The 17642-nt window shown below is 46.5% G+C and overlaps 1 protein-coding gene across 2 annotated transcripts in view; it reads right to left on the reverse strand.

Moving 5' to 3' along the window:
- Gadl1 (glutamate decarboxylase like 1) overlaps positions 1-17642 on the reverse strand; it is a 212265-nt gene that overhangs the window by 169123 nt on the left and 25500 nt on the right. For both annotated transcript variants that reach the window (XM_045136747.1, XM_004662079.3), the window contains exons 2-4: positions 10285-10457; positions 5965-6091; positions 1974-2064 (exon numbers count right to left, since the gene is read on the reverse strand). In XM_045136747.1, coding sequence (XP_044992682.1) covers positions 1974-2064; positions 5965-6091; positions 10285-10457 — 391 coding nt within the window. The remainder of the gene's footprint in view (positions 1-1973; positions 2065-5964; positions 6092-10284; positions 10458-17642) is intronic.

The raw sequence follows: 17642 nt of genomic DNA on the forward strand, positions 1-17642 counted from the left end.
TTTCAACTATTGATACTTCCCCAGTACTTGAATATTTCTAACACAATTTTATGCCCACACATCTCTCAGGTTAGTCAAAAATCTCAAAAGCTGCCTGGAGAGATTGCTTAGTGGTCAAGGTGCTTGCTTATGAAGCCTAAGGACCCATGTTCAACTCTACAGTTCCCACATAAGCCAGATGCACGAAGTGATGCAAACACGCAAAGTCATGCATGTGCATAAGGGGCACATGCATCTGGAGTTCGATTGCAATGGCTGGAAGCCCTGGTGTGCCAATCCTCTCTCTCTCTCTCTCTCTCTCACTCACTAAAACAAACAAACAAAAAAATCTCAAAGTCATTAATTTGAAATGCTAGTGCCAATGATTAAAAAATTTAATTTATTTTTTTTTTGAGGTAGGGTCTCACTCTATCCTGAGCTAACCAGGAACCCTCTCTGTAGTGCTAGGCTGGCCTCAGATTCACAGTGCTCCTCCTACCTCTGCCTCCCAAGTGTTGGGATTAAAGGTGTGCATCCCCATGCTCAGCTAAAATTTGAATTCTTTTTAAAAAATATTTTTGTTTATGTGCAAGGGGGGGAGAGAGAAAGGGGGAGCGAGCATGATGCACTAGGGTCTCTTGCCACTGCAAATTAACTCCAGATGCATGTGCCACTTTGTGCATCTGGCTTTACAGTGAGGAGGGTACTGGGAAATCAAACCCAGGCCATCAGGCTTTATAAGGCAGCAACTTAATGGCTGAGCCATCTCTCCAGCCCAAAACTGAATTCTTGATCTTGCCTCATCCACAATACACTTGAAAACTGCTTCCCTCCTCCAGTGTTTCTCATACCAATGAATAACATGACCAGGAACCCATCTACGAAGACCTGAAGGCCAGGCCTTAGCTGAGAAACCTCCCTCATGTGCCTTCATTTCCCAGATCCAACATCCCTCCACTTTCATCCAAGTCTAGCCAGCTGCCATCCCTCACTTGACTAAGTAAATGTCTTCTTAATGAATCCCCTCCAACCTACTCTGTATATTTCCAATTTTCTTTAAAAAAAAAAAAAAGTCACTGAATGGATTTTGCTCTTTCAAGTATTTTTGTTTTGTTTTTCGAGGTGACCTGGAATTTACTATGTAGTCTCATGGTAGCCTCGAATTCAGAGCGATCCTCCTACCTCTGCCTCCCAAGTGCTGGGATTAAAGTCGTGCGCCACCATGCCCGGCCTTTCAAGGGTTTTGACTGTATTTGGAATAAGTTTCAAGCATGGCACATGACGCCCTTATGTCTGCGTCTCCCCGTCTGGGCGCTCGTGACTTCCATGCAATCCTGGTGCCGGATCAGCAACTCCCACGCTGACCTTTCCCGCCATAGTCACATGACCGCTGCCTCCCACCACGGGGCCTTGTGCATGCTGCCCCCACTTCTTGGAATGTGTCCCTCTCATTTTCACCTCGTTAGCTCTTATGCATCCCCCCCCCCTTGCTGTCACATCATTCCAGTTCTTAGCTGTCACTTTTTTGTGTTTTGTTCAGAGCAGATTTTCCTGGACTACTAACTAGGAAACATTTCTCCATTTATATTTATAGCATAATGCATCTCTCCCTCAAGTGAGCGTTTGGAAGTTTATGTTCATTTTGCATTAACACCATTTAGCCTTTTAGCTTGTGTCTTTTCTTCCCAGATTTTATGCTTCACAAAGACAGAGCCAAGGTTTGTTTTGATGCAGGGTCTCCAGCATGTCGCGGAGATGTGGCTTTTCAGGTGGGAACAGATGACACATTACTCCTCAGCGTCCTCCTCTCTTAGGAGGACGTCATGCCTACCAGACACATGTCAGAGCTCACCCGTGCCAATCAAGCAACCTGGAGCCCCAAGCCTCTACCTCTATCACAGCAAGATTGCAAAAGAAACCATTTAAGCACGATGCACGCAATGAAAGTTCGTCTATTTAACCAACATCTGTGAGTCTCAGCGGTGCTGACTTACGTGCTGGGATTTAATGCTTCTGTTAGAAACCGGGCCACCAAAGAGTAGTAATCAAGTCCCGCATACAACTGATTGAAAAATCTCGGGTGATCTGGAAATTGAAAACAGAGCATTTCACCTATGTAGCAAGAGCCAGAGAAAATCACAATTAAACGTGAGAATATCAATGGATCTAGGTCTTTCAGACACCCAAGGCCACTGGCCATGGAAGCGCCCACATGACCTGATTCCGTGTACTTGACCCTCAGAATCTGCAAAGCCATCTGCAGAGGAGAGGCTGTGGGGAAAGGCTTGTCAACAGGGCAGGGGCTTGGGGTGCATCTAGGTGCCAGAAACAGTCCGCATGTGTCTTCGGGGCTCTAGGTCTGTGTGCAGGCACACGCAAGTCCCCTGAGCTTAAGTCTGCTTTGTACACATTATGTGGTATAAGTTATATTCAAACTATGTCCAAAGAAAAAACTTGCTTGTTTGTTTGCTTGCTTGCCCTGTGTTCTTGTGTATAGTGTGCACGCATGTGTGTGTGCACATTCATATAGGTGCGCATGCACGTGTGTGTGCATGTATGTGAGGAGGCCTGAGGTGGATGTTGGGTTACGACATAAGCTACCCTCCCCCACAAAAAGTTCCCCAAACAGTGTTGCATCTGAGTTGAAGAAGGAAGATTGAACGGATAGCACTTCTGCCCGTGACCACAGACAGGGACGGATGCAGGATCACAGTCAACTTTCCTTGCTTACCTTTCATCCCTTGGCAGCCACTTTCTGCCCATCTTTGCGTCTGACCCAACATCCTGGTGACTCTCAGGTCACAAGGTGAGACCTTTTTGCAATGTACAAACAGATCACCAGGGGCTACAAATGCCATCAGATAGCAACAGAGGCCAGGGGTGGAGATTTCTCAGCTCTGCTGTTACACGCCCAGGTGATGGTCACCAGTGCATCTGAAAAGTGCCTTGATTCATGGGCCTCTTTTGGTCTGTATCGATAACACCTTCATGAACTTGTGGAATTTGGAGTAAGCTAAATCTGTGTTCCCTAGGTCACGGTTGCTCATGGTCGGCTCCAGAATCAAAGATCTCTTACCCCCTTTGAGGTGGGAGTTGTGTCTTTTGTGTGGACACGTGCCTTCCTCAATTGCTTTTCCATCTCATATTTTATGATGAGCTCTCAGTGGACCCAGACACCACTGATTCCACTGAGTCCAGACAAGCTAGCCAGCAAGCTCCAGAGATCCTCCTGTGCTTGTGTCCCCAATGCTGAGATTACAGACCTATGCAATCACACCTAATTGCTTCCGTGAGCACTGGGGATTTGAACTCGGGGCCTCATGCTTGCACAACAAACACTTTACCCACTGAGCTATCCCCTGCCAGCCCCAGAAGTTTTTTTTTTCTTTCTTTTCCATTTCTCCCGAACAATGTTTTGCAGCTTGGTTTTAGCCGCTAGTCTTTCCAGGACAGACATCTTTCTCCCAGAACCCTTGAGAAACAGATGTTGGCACCACTTTATTTTAGTTTATTTTTCTGGACCATGGCCTGTCTGTATCGTCTGAGATTGTCAACTTCAAACACACTTCAGAAATGAGCGAGGTTCACCTCCGGCAACAGGCCTAGGGTGGCCTTCCCATGTCTCTGGTTGGCTGCTGTGACTGGCGGGCAACAGATGGGGTAGGATGTGACTCACTACCCACCTCACACACTCTGGGATTCAACCTACTTTAGACGCCACCTCGCTGATGACTCCATCGTGGAGTTAGAACTTCCTGCCTCTTTTTCTGCTTTCTTACATAAAAGTTCTCATAAAGGTTCTTAGCGTTCCACCCTGTGAATATTCAATACCAAACCCCAGGCTAACTGACCTTCTCAGACCCAGGAAAACCCAGCATGACAAAGACCTATTTCTAACTTAGGCTACATTGGAACTGGTTTAGTCGGCGATATCCCTCATTACAGGTTGTAGAACTGAATGTTCTCTCTCTCTCTCTCTCTCTTTCTCTCTCTCTCTCTCAACCATGATTTCAATAAAAATACCAAAACCCCCAAAGAAAATGTCCTTTCAGTTAAAATACGGAGACCTTCCTCTCATCTGGCATAGGAAATCAAACGTAATTTTAGTGGGATTTTTTTTTGTTAGTCCTGTGTTAATTTATGATTGATTTCCATGGTAACATTATGGAAAATACCCAGTAAACTGAAAAAAAAAAAAAATCCGCTGCACTAAATGTCATTCTCCACTTCTGACAGGTGCTGTAATAATAAGATAGGTATCTCTGCTTGTGAAGTGGGAACTGGGCCTATGACACATGCATCAGACTCTCCCAAGGGAACTTAACTCAATTATTTTTAGCCAACAGTTTATGATGTTCTTTCCACTCAATCTAGTCCAGTGTTGGAATTCACAAAGCATAACGCTGCACGGTTTTAAGCAGCAGATTACCCTCACACTGCACAGACATGCATATTTTGGAAATTGAGTGCCCTCATCCACTTTGAAGCCTTCACTGGGTAGATGGTCCATAGTAACAAACAAGTCAATAGCACAAAGTCGCTTTGTGTTGTGACATTTCCATGAGACAAGGTCTCATATACCCCAGGTTGACCTTTAACTTTTAACTCTGTCCCCAGGTAGCCTTCAACTTTCTTTTTTAAAATATTTTCTTTTTAATTTATTTATTTGCAAGCAGAGAAAGGAAGAGAGAGAGAATGGGCACACCAGGGCCTCTAGTCACTGTAAATGAACTCCAGATGCATGCACCACATTGCGCATCTGGCTTTACTTGGGTCCTGGGGAATCGAACGGGGGCCTTAAGCTTTGTTAGCAAGTGTGGTAATTACTCAGCCATCTCTCTAGCCTTGAACTTTGTACATAGCCAAGGATAATCTTGATTTCAGATCCTCCTGCCTCTAGTTCTCAAGTATTGGGATTACAAGTATGTAAACTATGCCTGGTTTATGTGATAAACAGGCAGGCTCACATGCAAGCAGGTACCCTGCCAACTAAGCTATGTCCTCAGCTCTCATTTTTTCTTATGCCCACCTAAAGGCTTTTATTTTAAAAAATATTTTTATTTATTAATTTTAGAGGGGAAAGAAAGGGAGGGAGAAGAAGAAAAAGAGAGAGAATGAGCATGCCAGGGCCTCTTGCTACTATAAATGACCTCCAGATGCATGCACCACTTTGTACATTTCACTTTACATATGTGCTGGGAATTTTAACCCTGGGCTACCAGGCTGAAGGCAAACACCTTTAACCCTGATCCAGTTCCCCGGCCACTGAAGGGTCTTTATTATTATTATTATTGTTGTTGTTGTTGTTGTTGTTGTTGTTGTAGATCTTGCCAGACTCAATAAAATTATTTGGTAATTGGAAGTAGCAAAAAGTTAAGATGATGTCTCCAAATAAATTTATTTTCTGTTTACATTAAAGATGACTTCTCTTTCCTTCCTTCATTCCTTTATTTCCCTTCATTTATTTCCTTCCCTCCCTCCCTCCATTCATTCCTTTCTTCTTTCCTTTTCCTTCCTTATTTCCTTCCTTCCTCTCTCTTTCTTACTCCTCTTTCTTTCTTTCTCTTTTTCTTTCTTTCTTTTTTCTTATATTCTGGACCATGAAGATTTTTTAGATGATTTAGTGGATCCATATAATCAAAATCATATTTGCTACTTTGGACCAATTTAAGAAAGAATAAGTAGGCATGACAACACACGATCCTGGTTATACGTGAAGGCTAGAGAGTAGCAAGGGAGAGACCATGTTCACACGAACAGAGACGTCGCCAGATGCCTTGGGAATTTACCTTTGATCTTGACCACAAATGTACATTAGGGGAAGGGGCTAATGTAGAAACATTAGAACCATGCTTTGATTGTCCCAGATTTATCACTCGGTTCCATTTCTCATCCCTGCACCTTCTGCTTAACTAACACTCAGTTGAAGCTTCAGAGGCAAGGCCCTGACAGGGGCGGATGGAGAAAGCAAACCGAAGGCCTTACTGGTTTTGACGCTGAAGCGAATGACATCCCGGCAGAGTCTCAGCAGCTGGTCGTGTGGCTCTCCCGTGTCCCTCATCTCCAAGTCCAGGAGTTGCCTCAGCTGTTCGGGGGGCTGCCACTCACACACCTGGAGATTGAGCAACAGCGCACGCACACCGTTAGCTGAGCCCCCAGCAGAGCCCGGGGTGGGGAGGTGAGGACCCGGGGGTTTTCCTGCAGCTTGCTCCAGAGGCATCGGGACCGGGGGATTTAAACCAGCTCTGACCGCACATCAGCAGAAAAGGAGCCCTGAGAGACATCCGGATCCTGCTGGGGCCAGGGAGATCCATCCTGGGCCTCCCAGGGGAGCCCACATCAGAGCAGTGGTACATGCTAATGACAGAGTGAGCTAAGCAGGGGTCCAGTGGACGGCTAACAGGACAGCTCCAGTGGAAGTGACAGAGGGGAGAATGACCCTTGAGAAGCCAAGGAAGCTTGGTGTGGCTGCAGCGTGGGTTTCTTGCAAGAGAAAGGCAATAAGATGAGCGTAAACTACACCGGTTCTCCCCCTCGTTCTCTCGCCCCACATGGTCTGCCAGCCCAGTGCCTAGGGCAGTCCTCTTGCCTCTATGCCAGGGCTATTCCTCTGCACGGAGACATGCGTTGGCTGCCGGTTTTGCTCAAGGTAAAAGAAGTCCTTACAGTCCCCCCTGTGGCTGGCTCCTCTGCCTGCATTTCTCCTCTTGTGTAATCCAGCATTCCCCACCTCCTGGGTGATTCATCTTGTTCCTTAAACACACAGGACAGGTCCCTAACCCTGCGTGGCAGCACCCTCTGCCTAGAATGCTTCTCCTCCACTGCTCCTTACAGTCAACTCCTCCTCTCTTTGTTTTTTGTTTTGTTTTGTTTTGTTTTTTTCTTGAGGCAGGGTCTCACTCTAGCCCAGGCTGACCTGGAATTCACTATGGAGTCTCAGGGTGGCCTCGAACTCACGGCGATCTTCCTACCTCTGCCTCCCGAGTGCTGGGATTAAATGGGTGCGCCACCACGGCCAGCTAACTCCTCCTCTCTTTGTAAAGCTCGGCTCACATGTTTCCTCCTCTCAATGACCACAGTCCTGACTCCAGCCCTGATTTTCATGTGAATGTAAAATTTCCCTCCCTCACAGGCTCATGCGGTTGAGCACCTGGACCCTAGAGGAGGGCGCTATTTGGACAGATTACGGAACCTCTACGAGGCGAAGCCTTGCTGGGGAAAGTGCGTCACCGGGGGTGGGCCCTGACATTTCATATCCTGGCCCTGCTTTCCCATTCGGTTCGTCTGTCCTCTGCCTCCCGCCCCTGGCTGTGCTGTGATTAGCGACCTCCTGTTCCTCCCGCCATGCTTTCCCCCCAAGACAGAACGCATCACCTCAAAACTGTAAGCCAAGATAAACGTTTCTCCTTCTTTAAGCTGCTTCCTGTCAGGTATCGGGTCACAGCAAGTGAAGTAACTAATACACTCCCTTAAAGTCGCCATCTGTACACATTCGCGGATCCCAAATAACTGACACAGGACTTGCCACTGCACAGTCACCCCACGAAGACGGAGGACACGGGATTGGCCGTGGAAGGACACGGCTGAGAGTAAGAAGGCAGAATGTGCTTCAGTGACAGTTCGTGTAAGACGCTCGATAAAGATGTGTGGGGTGAGTGAGTGAATCACTCAGTGAGCAAAGGTAGATCAAGGCGGGCTGCATGAGGCACAAGCTACCGCATTCTACTTGGTCCTAAGAAAGCCATTATATCATTTAGAATGAGGATGTACAATGGCCACACCTATGTTTTTGATAAAAAGCATTAATTACTATGTAGAGATTCCAAGGAACAAACAGAAGTAGGCAAGAAATCAGAAAGGAGGACTAGGGAGATGGTACAGTGGTTAAAGGCACTGCTTTTCAAGCCTGTTTGCCTGGGATCGATACAAAGCCAGATGCCCAAAGTGGCCCATGCATCTGAGTTTGTTTGCAGTGGCAAGAGGCCCTTATGAACTCATTCTCATTCTTACCCTTCTTAAAAATAAATAAATAAAAATTTAACAAAAAATTTAGAAAGTAGGGTTGGAGAGATGGCTCAGCAACTGCCTGCCAAGCTTTAAGACCGAGTTTGATTCCCCCAGTACCCACATAAAGCCAGATGCACAAAACGGCCCATGCAGCTGGAGTTTGTTTACAGCAACTGGAGATGCTGGTGCGCCCATTTTATTTATCTCTTCTCTCTCTCTCCCCTCTCTCTGTTTGCAAATAAATAAATGCAAATATTTTAAAACTAAAATCAGGGAGGAAGGCTACAGAGATGGCTTAGTGGTTAAGTGCTTGCCTGTGAAGCCTAAGGACCCTGGTTCGAGGCTTGATTCCCCAGGACCCACTTTAGCCAAATGCACAAGGGGGTGCACGCATCTGGAGTTCATTTGCAGTGGCTGGAAGCCCTGGCACGCCCATTCTCTCTCCCTCCCTCCTCTTTCTCTCTGTTTGTTGCTCTCAAATAAATAAATAAAAATAAACAAAAAGATAATTTTAAAAATTCAGGGAAGAAATGGGAATGATAGTCAATCCAAAGGGAGATGCTATAGGCATGAGCTGTATATTTTTCAGATGTATTTTAAAATGCACTCAAAAAAGATTACAGGTTGAGAATGAAGGAAAAAAAAAAAACAGAGGATGCTGAGAATGGTCTCCAGTCCGTCTTGTGCATAGGGCTTCGTGGTGGCAATGGGGTTCCAGAAGGGTGTGTTCGGGAGTGATGAAGACAAGGAGGTTTGACTATGCTAACTCCAGAACATCCCACACGAATGAACCAGCTAGTGTGAGCCTCCTGTGAAGGGCCAGGGAGGGAGAGTTAGTTCCAGGCTCATTGAGACCTTACAGGGGACATGGATGCCACAACTCTGAGAGAACTTACGGGGGTTCAGAGGAGGCAGAGCATCCCTGGGGCAGGGGGACAGCACTTGAAGGATGGCATAGGAGGGGACAAGCCTTGACAAGGGAAGACAAGCAGAGAAGTGCGACCCTGGAGAAACCGAGTGCAGCCCAAACAAGAAGAAAGGATGCTGTGAGGAGAAGAAGGCCACGGTGCTGAGAGGAGAGCCACAGACCACGGAGCTTTGGTGGGGCTCCTCACCGTGGAGGCGATCTTGGCAGGAGCCATGTGATCAGCGAGCTGGGGGCGGAGGCCAGGTCTCGGGAGAGCGGGGAGGTGGGGGTGAAGAGGCGGCGAAAGCCGTGCAGAGGGAAGGGGGGGCAGGGGAGAGCCTGGGGAATCTGGGGTGTCAGAAACCAGGGAAGTGGGAAGTCTGAGGAAGCACGAGGAAATGCCAAGCATGAGAGGTGTGGAATTCAACGCCCATGAGCATCCCTGACAGACGGGCGTGAGTCACAAGCGCCCGAGACCACCCACGGCCAGGACTGGTGCATGCTTGCACAGCAACGCCTGTCAGTCCCCAGGGAAGTTCAGAGAGGAAAGGCTGCAAGGCTGAATGAAAGACTGAGAGGCTGCTGGTGACATGAATCCATTCACAAAGCCCAGATCACTCGGGAAAGACAAGAATGGTTGACCCCAGGAGCTAGAGGGGTCACAAGGGGCTGGCTATGTGAGGGCACAGGAGAATCTGGGGAAGGGGACGCATAGCTGACGTGTAATTTTTTGTTTTTGGAGATGGGGGTCTCATGGAGCCCCAGCTGAATCTAACTGACCATGTGGGTGGGAATACCTTTCAACTCTTCTTCCTCCTGCCCTTACTTCCTAAATACTGGGATTATAACCACCTTATATCTTGGTTGTGGCAATGCTTATACAACCTGTCAAAGCTGATACACAGAAAAAACATTTACTCACTACAAATTCCGCCTTCATTTTTTTTAAATAAGGTGAGATAACATCTACCTGTGAGTTTGCTAGAAAGAAATCATCTCTCCAAGTGAAGTGATGTCATCACTGCTCACCTTTGAATGGTGAACTGCTGTATCTCAGGAAAACGTGGGTTCTAAGCAAATGAAATCTAAAGTACTTTGCAGAGAAATACTGAGTAGATTAATACGTCATGGTAAATAGATACTTTGGGCGGGCAAGTGACCTCATCATCAGTTTTGTCTCAAATATTTCTATTACCCTCTCAGAGTTCATGCACGTCCACTGTAGTATTTTTCTAATTAGTAACCAAACGTTCAGAGAATGCACCATGTCATAAAAATTTCTGTGAGGGAGGGAAGTGTGTGAACAACGTGTTCCCCACCACACAGCCATGTGGATACCAGAGAGTCCTACCCGGCCGGTTCCTGAGACTTCTCACGCGTTTTCTTATTACCTTCTCATTGATGTCCGTAGCTTTCAGAACCACCTCTTCCATTATCAGCCTACAGGCCTCTTCGACAAATTTCTCCCCTGCTTTTACATCTGTCTGGGGGCCGTTCAGTACAACCCCATCCACAAGAACCGGACTCCTCTTACTTGGCGTCATCTCTTGCTGATCAGTGTCACCTGGAGGCACAAAACGGTGTGTGTTTGAGTGAGAATCTAGTGAGTTCACACAACATAGTATACAGCCAAATATATATATATATATATATATATATATATATATATATATATATATATATATATATATATATTCAAATGGCATTCCTTCCTTTTGTATGTGATGGTGATAATTGAGACACCAATGCTGGTAACTGCTTACATTACCCTATAAGGAGAGTGTTAGGGAAATTTCACCAAGCCCATGATTTACAGAGTAAGCAAACCCATCCTGTGATATGTGGTCCTGTGTTGGGCTGCGTTAGCACATGGAATGCAGGACTACCGATTCAGTGGGCCAGGTCTTGCTGGGAAGTTGTTACCATGCACAGTGCTGAAGTAGAGAAGATAATGCCTTCCATGTTAGAGAGCCGTCTTTTAAAACATCAGCCAGGCATGGTGGCTCATGCTTCTAATCCCAGCACTCAGGAAGCAGAGGTAGCAGGATCACCATGAGTTTGAAGTTACTCTGAGACAACAGAGTGAATTCCAGGTCAGCCTGAGCTAGAACAAGACCCTACTTTGAAAAATAAATAAATAAATAAATAAATAAATAAATAGGGCTGGAGAGATGGCTTAGTGATTAAAGCACTTGCCTGCGAAGCCTAAAGCCCCATGTTCGACTCTCCAGATGCCACATAAGCCTGACACACAATGGTGAGGCAAGCACAAGGTCACACATGCCCACTAGGTGGCGCAAGTGCCTTGCATTAGATTTCAGTGGCTGAGGCCCTGGCATGCCAAATCTCTCTCTCTCTCTCTCTCTATGTGTGTTTCATTATTTCTTGTTTTTTCTTCTCTCTAAATAATACTAAATAAATGAATAAAAATAAAATAAAAAGAATAGAAATCTGCACTGAGCCACACATGAATTGTTTTCCCCAAGAGAGCAAGACATCTCTACTGATTTGGAGAACCGAGTAGAACTTCACAAAGCATCACCCTTCTTTGATGCATCTGGCTCACAGAACGAGCTTGAAAGGTCTTCTGAAGAATGCAAATTCTCAAATCTTCAAAGGTAGAGGGCTAGCTGCCTGCCTTCTTGAAGGGCAGGCTCTATAAGCATGTCTCTCTAAATGGAAGTGGCCTCATCCTTCGGGTACAGGGGGTGCGCGGGCAGTTTCCCTTCGAGCCAGATTTCAAAGTCTATATGGAAGTTCCATTTTGCTTCCCTGCAGCATCTTGTTTAGCATGTGGGAGTGTGCGGAGGGCCCTGGGAAAATCCATACAGCCTATCCGACTCACTCCTCTTAATATCAATCAAACACATGTGCAAAAAGATATTTGTAAGCAAGGCATGGGGGCTCACATCTGTTATTAAGCCCATTGGGAGGCTGAGACAGGATTGCCATGACTTTGAGACCAGCTTGGGCTACACAGTGAATTACAGGTCAGTTGGGGCTGCAGAGTACAATCTGTCTCAAACAAACATCTTTATAAACACAACAAGCCCAGGACTATTTCATGTACATATGCTGTCTTGTAATCTGTTAAGTTTACATATATTTCCCCTTTCAGTTAATCATTCTTAAGGCTGGAGGTGCAATAAAAATATGCCATTCCTGTGACTACTGGATACACTCAAAGGCCATCAAAGTGATGAGAATAAGTAACTGTTGACTACTCAGTGCTGCATGAGACAACTCTATCGTGCCCTCCAAGATTCAAGGAAATTGTGGAAGAGGAGGTGGGAGTAAGGTACGAGACAGAGGATGGGGAGGAGTGCTGTGATACTCTGTCTTGCTGACATGAAATAGATATTGCTTTCACGACCTCACAGTGCAGTCATTACCTGCACAATATGAGACCACTTAACATTCCTTCATGGATAACAAAAGCCCATCACAACAGAAGAGGGACTACTTGGAAAGAAGAAGGGGTTCAGTGGAAGGGGGGCAGGAGAAAGGGACACGAGATCATGGGAGGGGATTATAATCAAAACACATTATACATGCACATGTGTGAAAACCGTCAAAAAATAAACATGCCATTCATCTTAATTTTGCACTGGAAAACTACATTGGCTTAAATGACCTTCTATATCAGAGATACTGCACTGTCTCTGTGGTCGTTTGAATGGGAATGTATGTCCCCCATAGCCTCAGGTGTTTCTGGTCAAGGTTCAGCCTCCTGCTTAAGTCTTCAGCAGTTCTCTGAAGAGGGTGTGTCACTGAGGGTGGATCTGAATTCTAGCCCAAAAGGGATGTAGAGAGCAGTCTGAGCTGTGGTGGCTCACGCCTGCTTGCTGGTGTTTGGTGTTTCCCTTGCTGCAGCTGTTTTTCTCTGTGCGGGGGTGTATGGGAGCAAGCAGCTTCTTTTGCCATTGGTGGAACTCCTGCTGGCTTTGTAAGTGAAATAAATCCCATCCTGTCATGAACTGTGCCTGCTTGGATGTTAGTCCCAACAACTTGGAGTGTCTACGACAGTCACTGAGAGCTCCTTACAATCATATCTCCACAAAAAAAAAAAAAAAAAAAAAAGGAAAGAAAAAAGTGATCCAATGCCTGGTCTTTGTGCCTTCGACTTTTTATGGGTGTGGTTCGTGTCTGAACATGAACATAAAGCTGGAACCAAAAATGTTCAGGGCGCTACAACTGCCGGACAATGGCCAAAGAGTAAAAGTCAACATGGAAGTCTATTTCTCAGAAGGAAGGCTGCTGCCAACCCAACATAGCCTTCCACAGAAATAATTCTGGGAGCCTAACCCAAATATCCAACCTATATTTTCCAGAAGCTTTGATTTGATAGCATTCTCTTTCTCAAAGCACACTCTCTCCTCCTCCTTGTAATCTATGGGCTCATTTAGCTGTGGAAATTTACAGAAACAATTGCTGAAAGTATTTTTTTCAGCCCTGTACTTCTCAAATTACCTTACATTCTACCTCCACCTAAATCATATGCTGATGGTCTATTTTGAAAACTCTCAAAATATATGTATTTTGAATGTTCCAAGGAGGCTCAAATAGTAGTCTCACTTATTTATTTATGCCTCAAACCACTTCTTTTTTCCTGAAAGGTAAACTATTCTGGCATAATTCCGTGGCTTGATTCATGCCTTAGCTCTATTACTCACAAAGGTCCAGATGAACCCGTCTTACTAAGGCCACCGCCACCCAGACTAGGAAAGGCCAGGGTCTGCAGCTGTTTGCTGCCTCAGTCCTTCACAGAGGTGGTTGTACAGATCACGTCTTTTTTCCACCCTTCACTTAACTTCCACTTGAATGAGTGTGGCTAACATGGGTTAGGGCAAAATGACAAAGCCCCAGAAATGAGCTTTTTTAGATGGAAATGCCTTACATCAGAAGGCACTTTCCCTCTCAAAAAAAAAAAAAAAATTTTTTTAGGTCTCAAAAATAAAATAGAAAAGAGGGCAATTATTCTGGGAACCCTGGTTCTGTCAAAAGGCAATGCTATTATTAAGCAAGTAGAAAAAAAGTAAGCCTTTTTTGTGAACCTCATTAGTGGGATTTCAGGCTTTTATTGCCCAGGGATTAGCAGCAGCCCTTCCAGAGTCTTCTCTTCTCCCTCTCCCTCTCATAAAAATGTCAAACACCCACTTGCCACCAAAAAAAAAGCAGTGAACTTTAAATCATTATCTTCATAGCAATTGGTTCAAGAAGTCCCTATAATTAGTATAATTATTTAGAAGAAAATACAATAAGAAAACTATAAGGAACAGAGTTGAGATCGCATCCCTTTTCTCCATAACTGTATCTTGTCCTACTGACACTTGGGACAATGTGGCTCGGTTTCTCCTGCACTATTGCCCAGGGTGAGGATACCCCCACACACACTCACAGTCTGTAATAGGCTATGCTATTGTGTGTTGTAAATGCCTATCCTGGAAGTTCCACCTCAATATGAGAGCTTGTGAGATGTTAAACACAGGATTCAAGTTAAAGGGACCTCCCATGAAGAAAATGCCCAGAGTCTGACACTGTCCACCAGTCAAGCCTAGCACCATAGTCCTGCCCCTGTCCAGTGCTTGGGTCACTGCCATAGTCCCTATGCTCCTGTGAGACGATGGGTGACGTCACTTGATAACCCCTCTGTGCAGACATTCAGGACTCCTGTTAGCATCAAAACCAGCTCTGGGACAGGGGAGATGGCTCAGTGAATAAATCACCTGCAACACAAGTGTAAGGACCAGATTATGGTAAGTGCCAAGCGGGCGTGTCCTTTCCTGTAATCCAGCATCCAGGCGGAGGAGACAGGAGGTCCCCCATGGCAAGCTAGCTGAATTGTCACACTCTTATTTGCTGAGATAGGAATGACACAGGAAGACACCTTACATCAACCTCTAACCCCCATACAAATGCATGCCACACATACATGATAACATGCATACACTCACTCACAAACACACACACACACACACAGAAACAGAGGCAAAAACAAGCCAACGTGTTCCTTGAGCACACACAGTCCAATGTTCCAGTTGTCTCTTTGGCTTCAGAGCTCACCTCACACTACAGACCTGCCTCACAATACAGATCTCACCTCACAATACTGTCCTCCAAGCTCATCCCGTCTTTGGTCCCTTCACTGTTCCTTAATTCTTCCTGTGAAGGTCAGTTTCCCAGGGAGGCCTCCCATGACAAACTGATGCCTACCTCCTCCATCACCTTCTTTCTCTCCCTGGACCCCAGAACAGTGACTGTCCATGACTTCCAGTGCCTGGGTGTAAAAGTGTCTGCATAATTCCCTTCCGTGAAGCTCCTTTCCCTGGGACTTTGGCAAATCAACCGCTGCCTCAGAATCACATCCACTTCGTCGTCACTAACGTATTTCCAGTGAGTCTTCCACTCTCCACCTTCCAAAAGCCCAGAAGCTCAGTGTACGCTTTGGTCAGGGGTGTACCATTCTCCTTGCTGAACAGACAAGACAGCCTGCCTCAGGTCCTGCTTGAGACAGACGTGGCCGTTCCTTTGACAAAGAGTTAAATATACCAATACAGATAAAGCCTTAAAACAGCCCTGGATACACACTGGGCCTCGGCAAATATTAGCTCATATCAGCTGTCTCAATAATGAATCTCCAAGAGTGCCTCGCAACAAGAGTATTTATTAAAGACACGATGCAGTAGGGAACCTTGCGTGGGGTGACAAGCTGTGGGCGTGGGCAGGAGGTCTTCGTGGAGGGCAGTAACAGGCTAGGGACCAAGCGGCTGGTGGTTTATCCACCGTGGATGAGTGCTGCAGAGGACCAGAGTGGTGGGGGGCTGCCCATGTGAGGAGGGCAGCCTTCGTCCACCAGGCTCGGGACCCAAGACGGCAGCCGAGTTGTTTAGCCCCACACAGGGTAGCCAGCTCTGGGGACACGTCACCTTGTCACTGTGCCCTGCAGTCGAACGTGTGAACTCCCGCTGGGCAAAACTTTCATGTTTCATTTTGCCATGCATTTCAGGAGCCAAGTTCACAGCCGTCTCTCAACAACACTCAAGAGACTGACTGCGAACTTGCCTTAGAATTCATCCCGCCCAACCTTTTCAGAAAAATCCCAAAACTCCGTTCCATGATCTCGAGGCCTAAGCAGTGAGAGAGCTGAGTCCTTGTTTCTCTCACTCCTTCTCCAGCATTCTCACTCTGAATAGAACAACTTCTTCGAACCTTTCTCCCCATCTATAAGATAGAAGTGTGTCTGGGCCAAACACTGCACCACCACAGCTAGAAAGAAAAAAAAATTAATATTCAGATGGCTGGACTGCTGGCAAGACAGAATCTGGGCCCAGGGAAGCCTAGAACTCAGACGTGGGGTGGACAGTAGAAAACCAAAGTGGCTTATTGGTCAGCCAGACTCAAAAAAAAAAAAAAATTAAATAAAAAATTAAAAATAAAAAAACAGCAGCTCTGGGAACCATGACAGGAGCAGACACCTGGCTATCCTATCTTCACAGCAGCAGAGAAGCAGCAGCAGGAACGAGCTAAGTGTGGCCAGTGGGCTGGGCTACAACTCCCCAAGGCCCGTTCCCACCAACATACCTCCTGTAGCCAAAGCTCCACCCGCTGGGCCCTCAGTATGGGGTTGCATCCTAAACACGCAAGGCCATGGAGGACATTTTGCACTCAAACCGCCACAAGACCTCACCTCCACATCACACTGTGCATGCTATTCACGCATGCACACGCATGATGTCTCCCCCATAAATACTAAAAGGACCAAGGGAATGGCACTTAGTAAAATGCTTGCTGCACGAGCATGGCGCCGTGGGTGATGGTGTGTGCCTGTGACCCCGGCACTGACTGGCAAGGTGCGGAGGTCTGGATCCTTGAACAGCTAGCTTAGTTAAATTCGTCAACTTCGGGTCATTGAGAGACTCTGTGTGAAAAAGAAGTGGACGGCATACCCGAAGCTGTCCTGTGCCGTCCACACACACAAACCCACTCCTTCACGAGTGTACACACACACACACACACACACACACACACAGAAGCAGGAAAAGAGGAGGAAGGGGAAGGAAGTGATGAAGTCAGGCTTGGAAGGCTGGCTGGAGGGCAGAGCAGAGAAGACTTGTTGGATTCTAAAACGAGCGAAAGGACACTTAAGGGATGTAATGTGATCTGATGTTCACATTTCAGAAGATCACTCTGGACGTCATTTACAGAGTGGGCTGTCGTATATTAGTGTGGAAACAGGGACGTGGCTCGGGAGAAGTAGGCTACGGATGACGTGGCGTTGCTCTGGAACAACCTGGGCTGCATTTCGGTGATGACGGCTGGAGGACTTGCGGAGGAATCCAATGTTAAGGGTCAAGGAAGCCAAGGCTCTGAGATCTAAGCCATGAAGGAGGTGGAGAATGGTGGAGCCCATGCCAGGGGAGGCTGGCATGAGTGCGTCCAGCTAGACTAGGAGGAGGAAGGTGACGGTTTTGGTCGGACGCATGGGAATTGGTTACAACAGGGAAGAACAAAGATCAAGATAAGGGGACCCGTGGCATGTAGGAAGAGTGAACGGGTGCACATGTGAGTCCAGAAGGTCAAGTCTCTCTCCAGGGATAAGATCAATACATGAGGGGGCTGGGAAGAAGACTGAGCATGAAAGACATTGGCATGCAAAACCGGACAGGCTAGGTTCAATCCCCCAGTCACGCACATAGAGCTGGATGGGCAGACCTGGTACACACACACACACACACACACACACACACAC

Source organism: Jaculus jaculus, chromosome 17 (assembly GCF_020740685.1).
Source record: "Jaculus jaculus isolate mJacJac1 chromosome 17, mJacJac1.mat.Y.cur, whole genome shotgun sequence".
NCBI classification, from domain to species: domain Eukaryota; kingdom Metazoa; phylum Chordata; class Mammalia; order Rodentia; family Dipodidae; genus Jaculus; species Jaculus jaculus.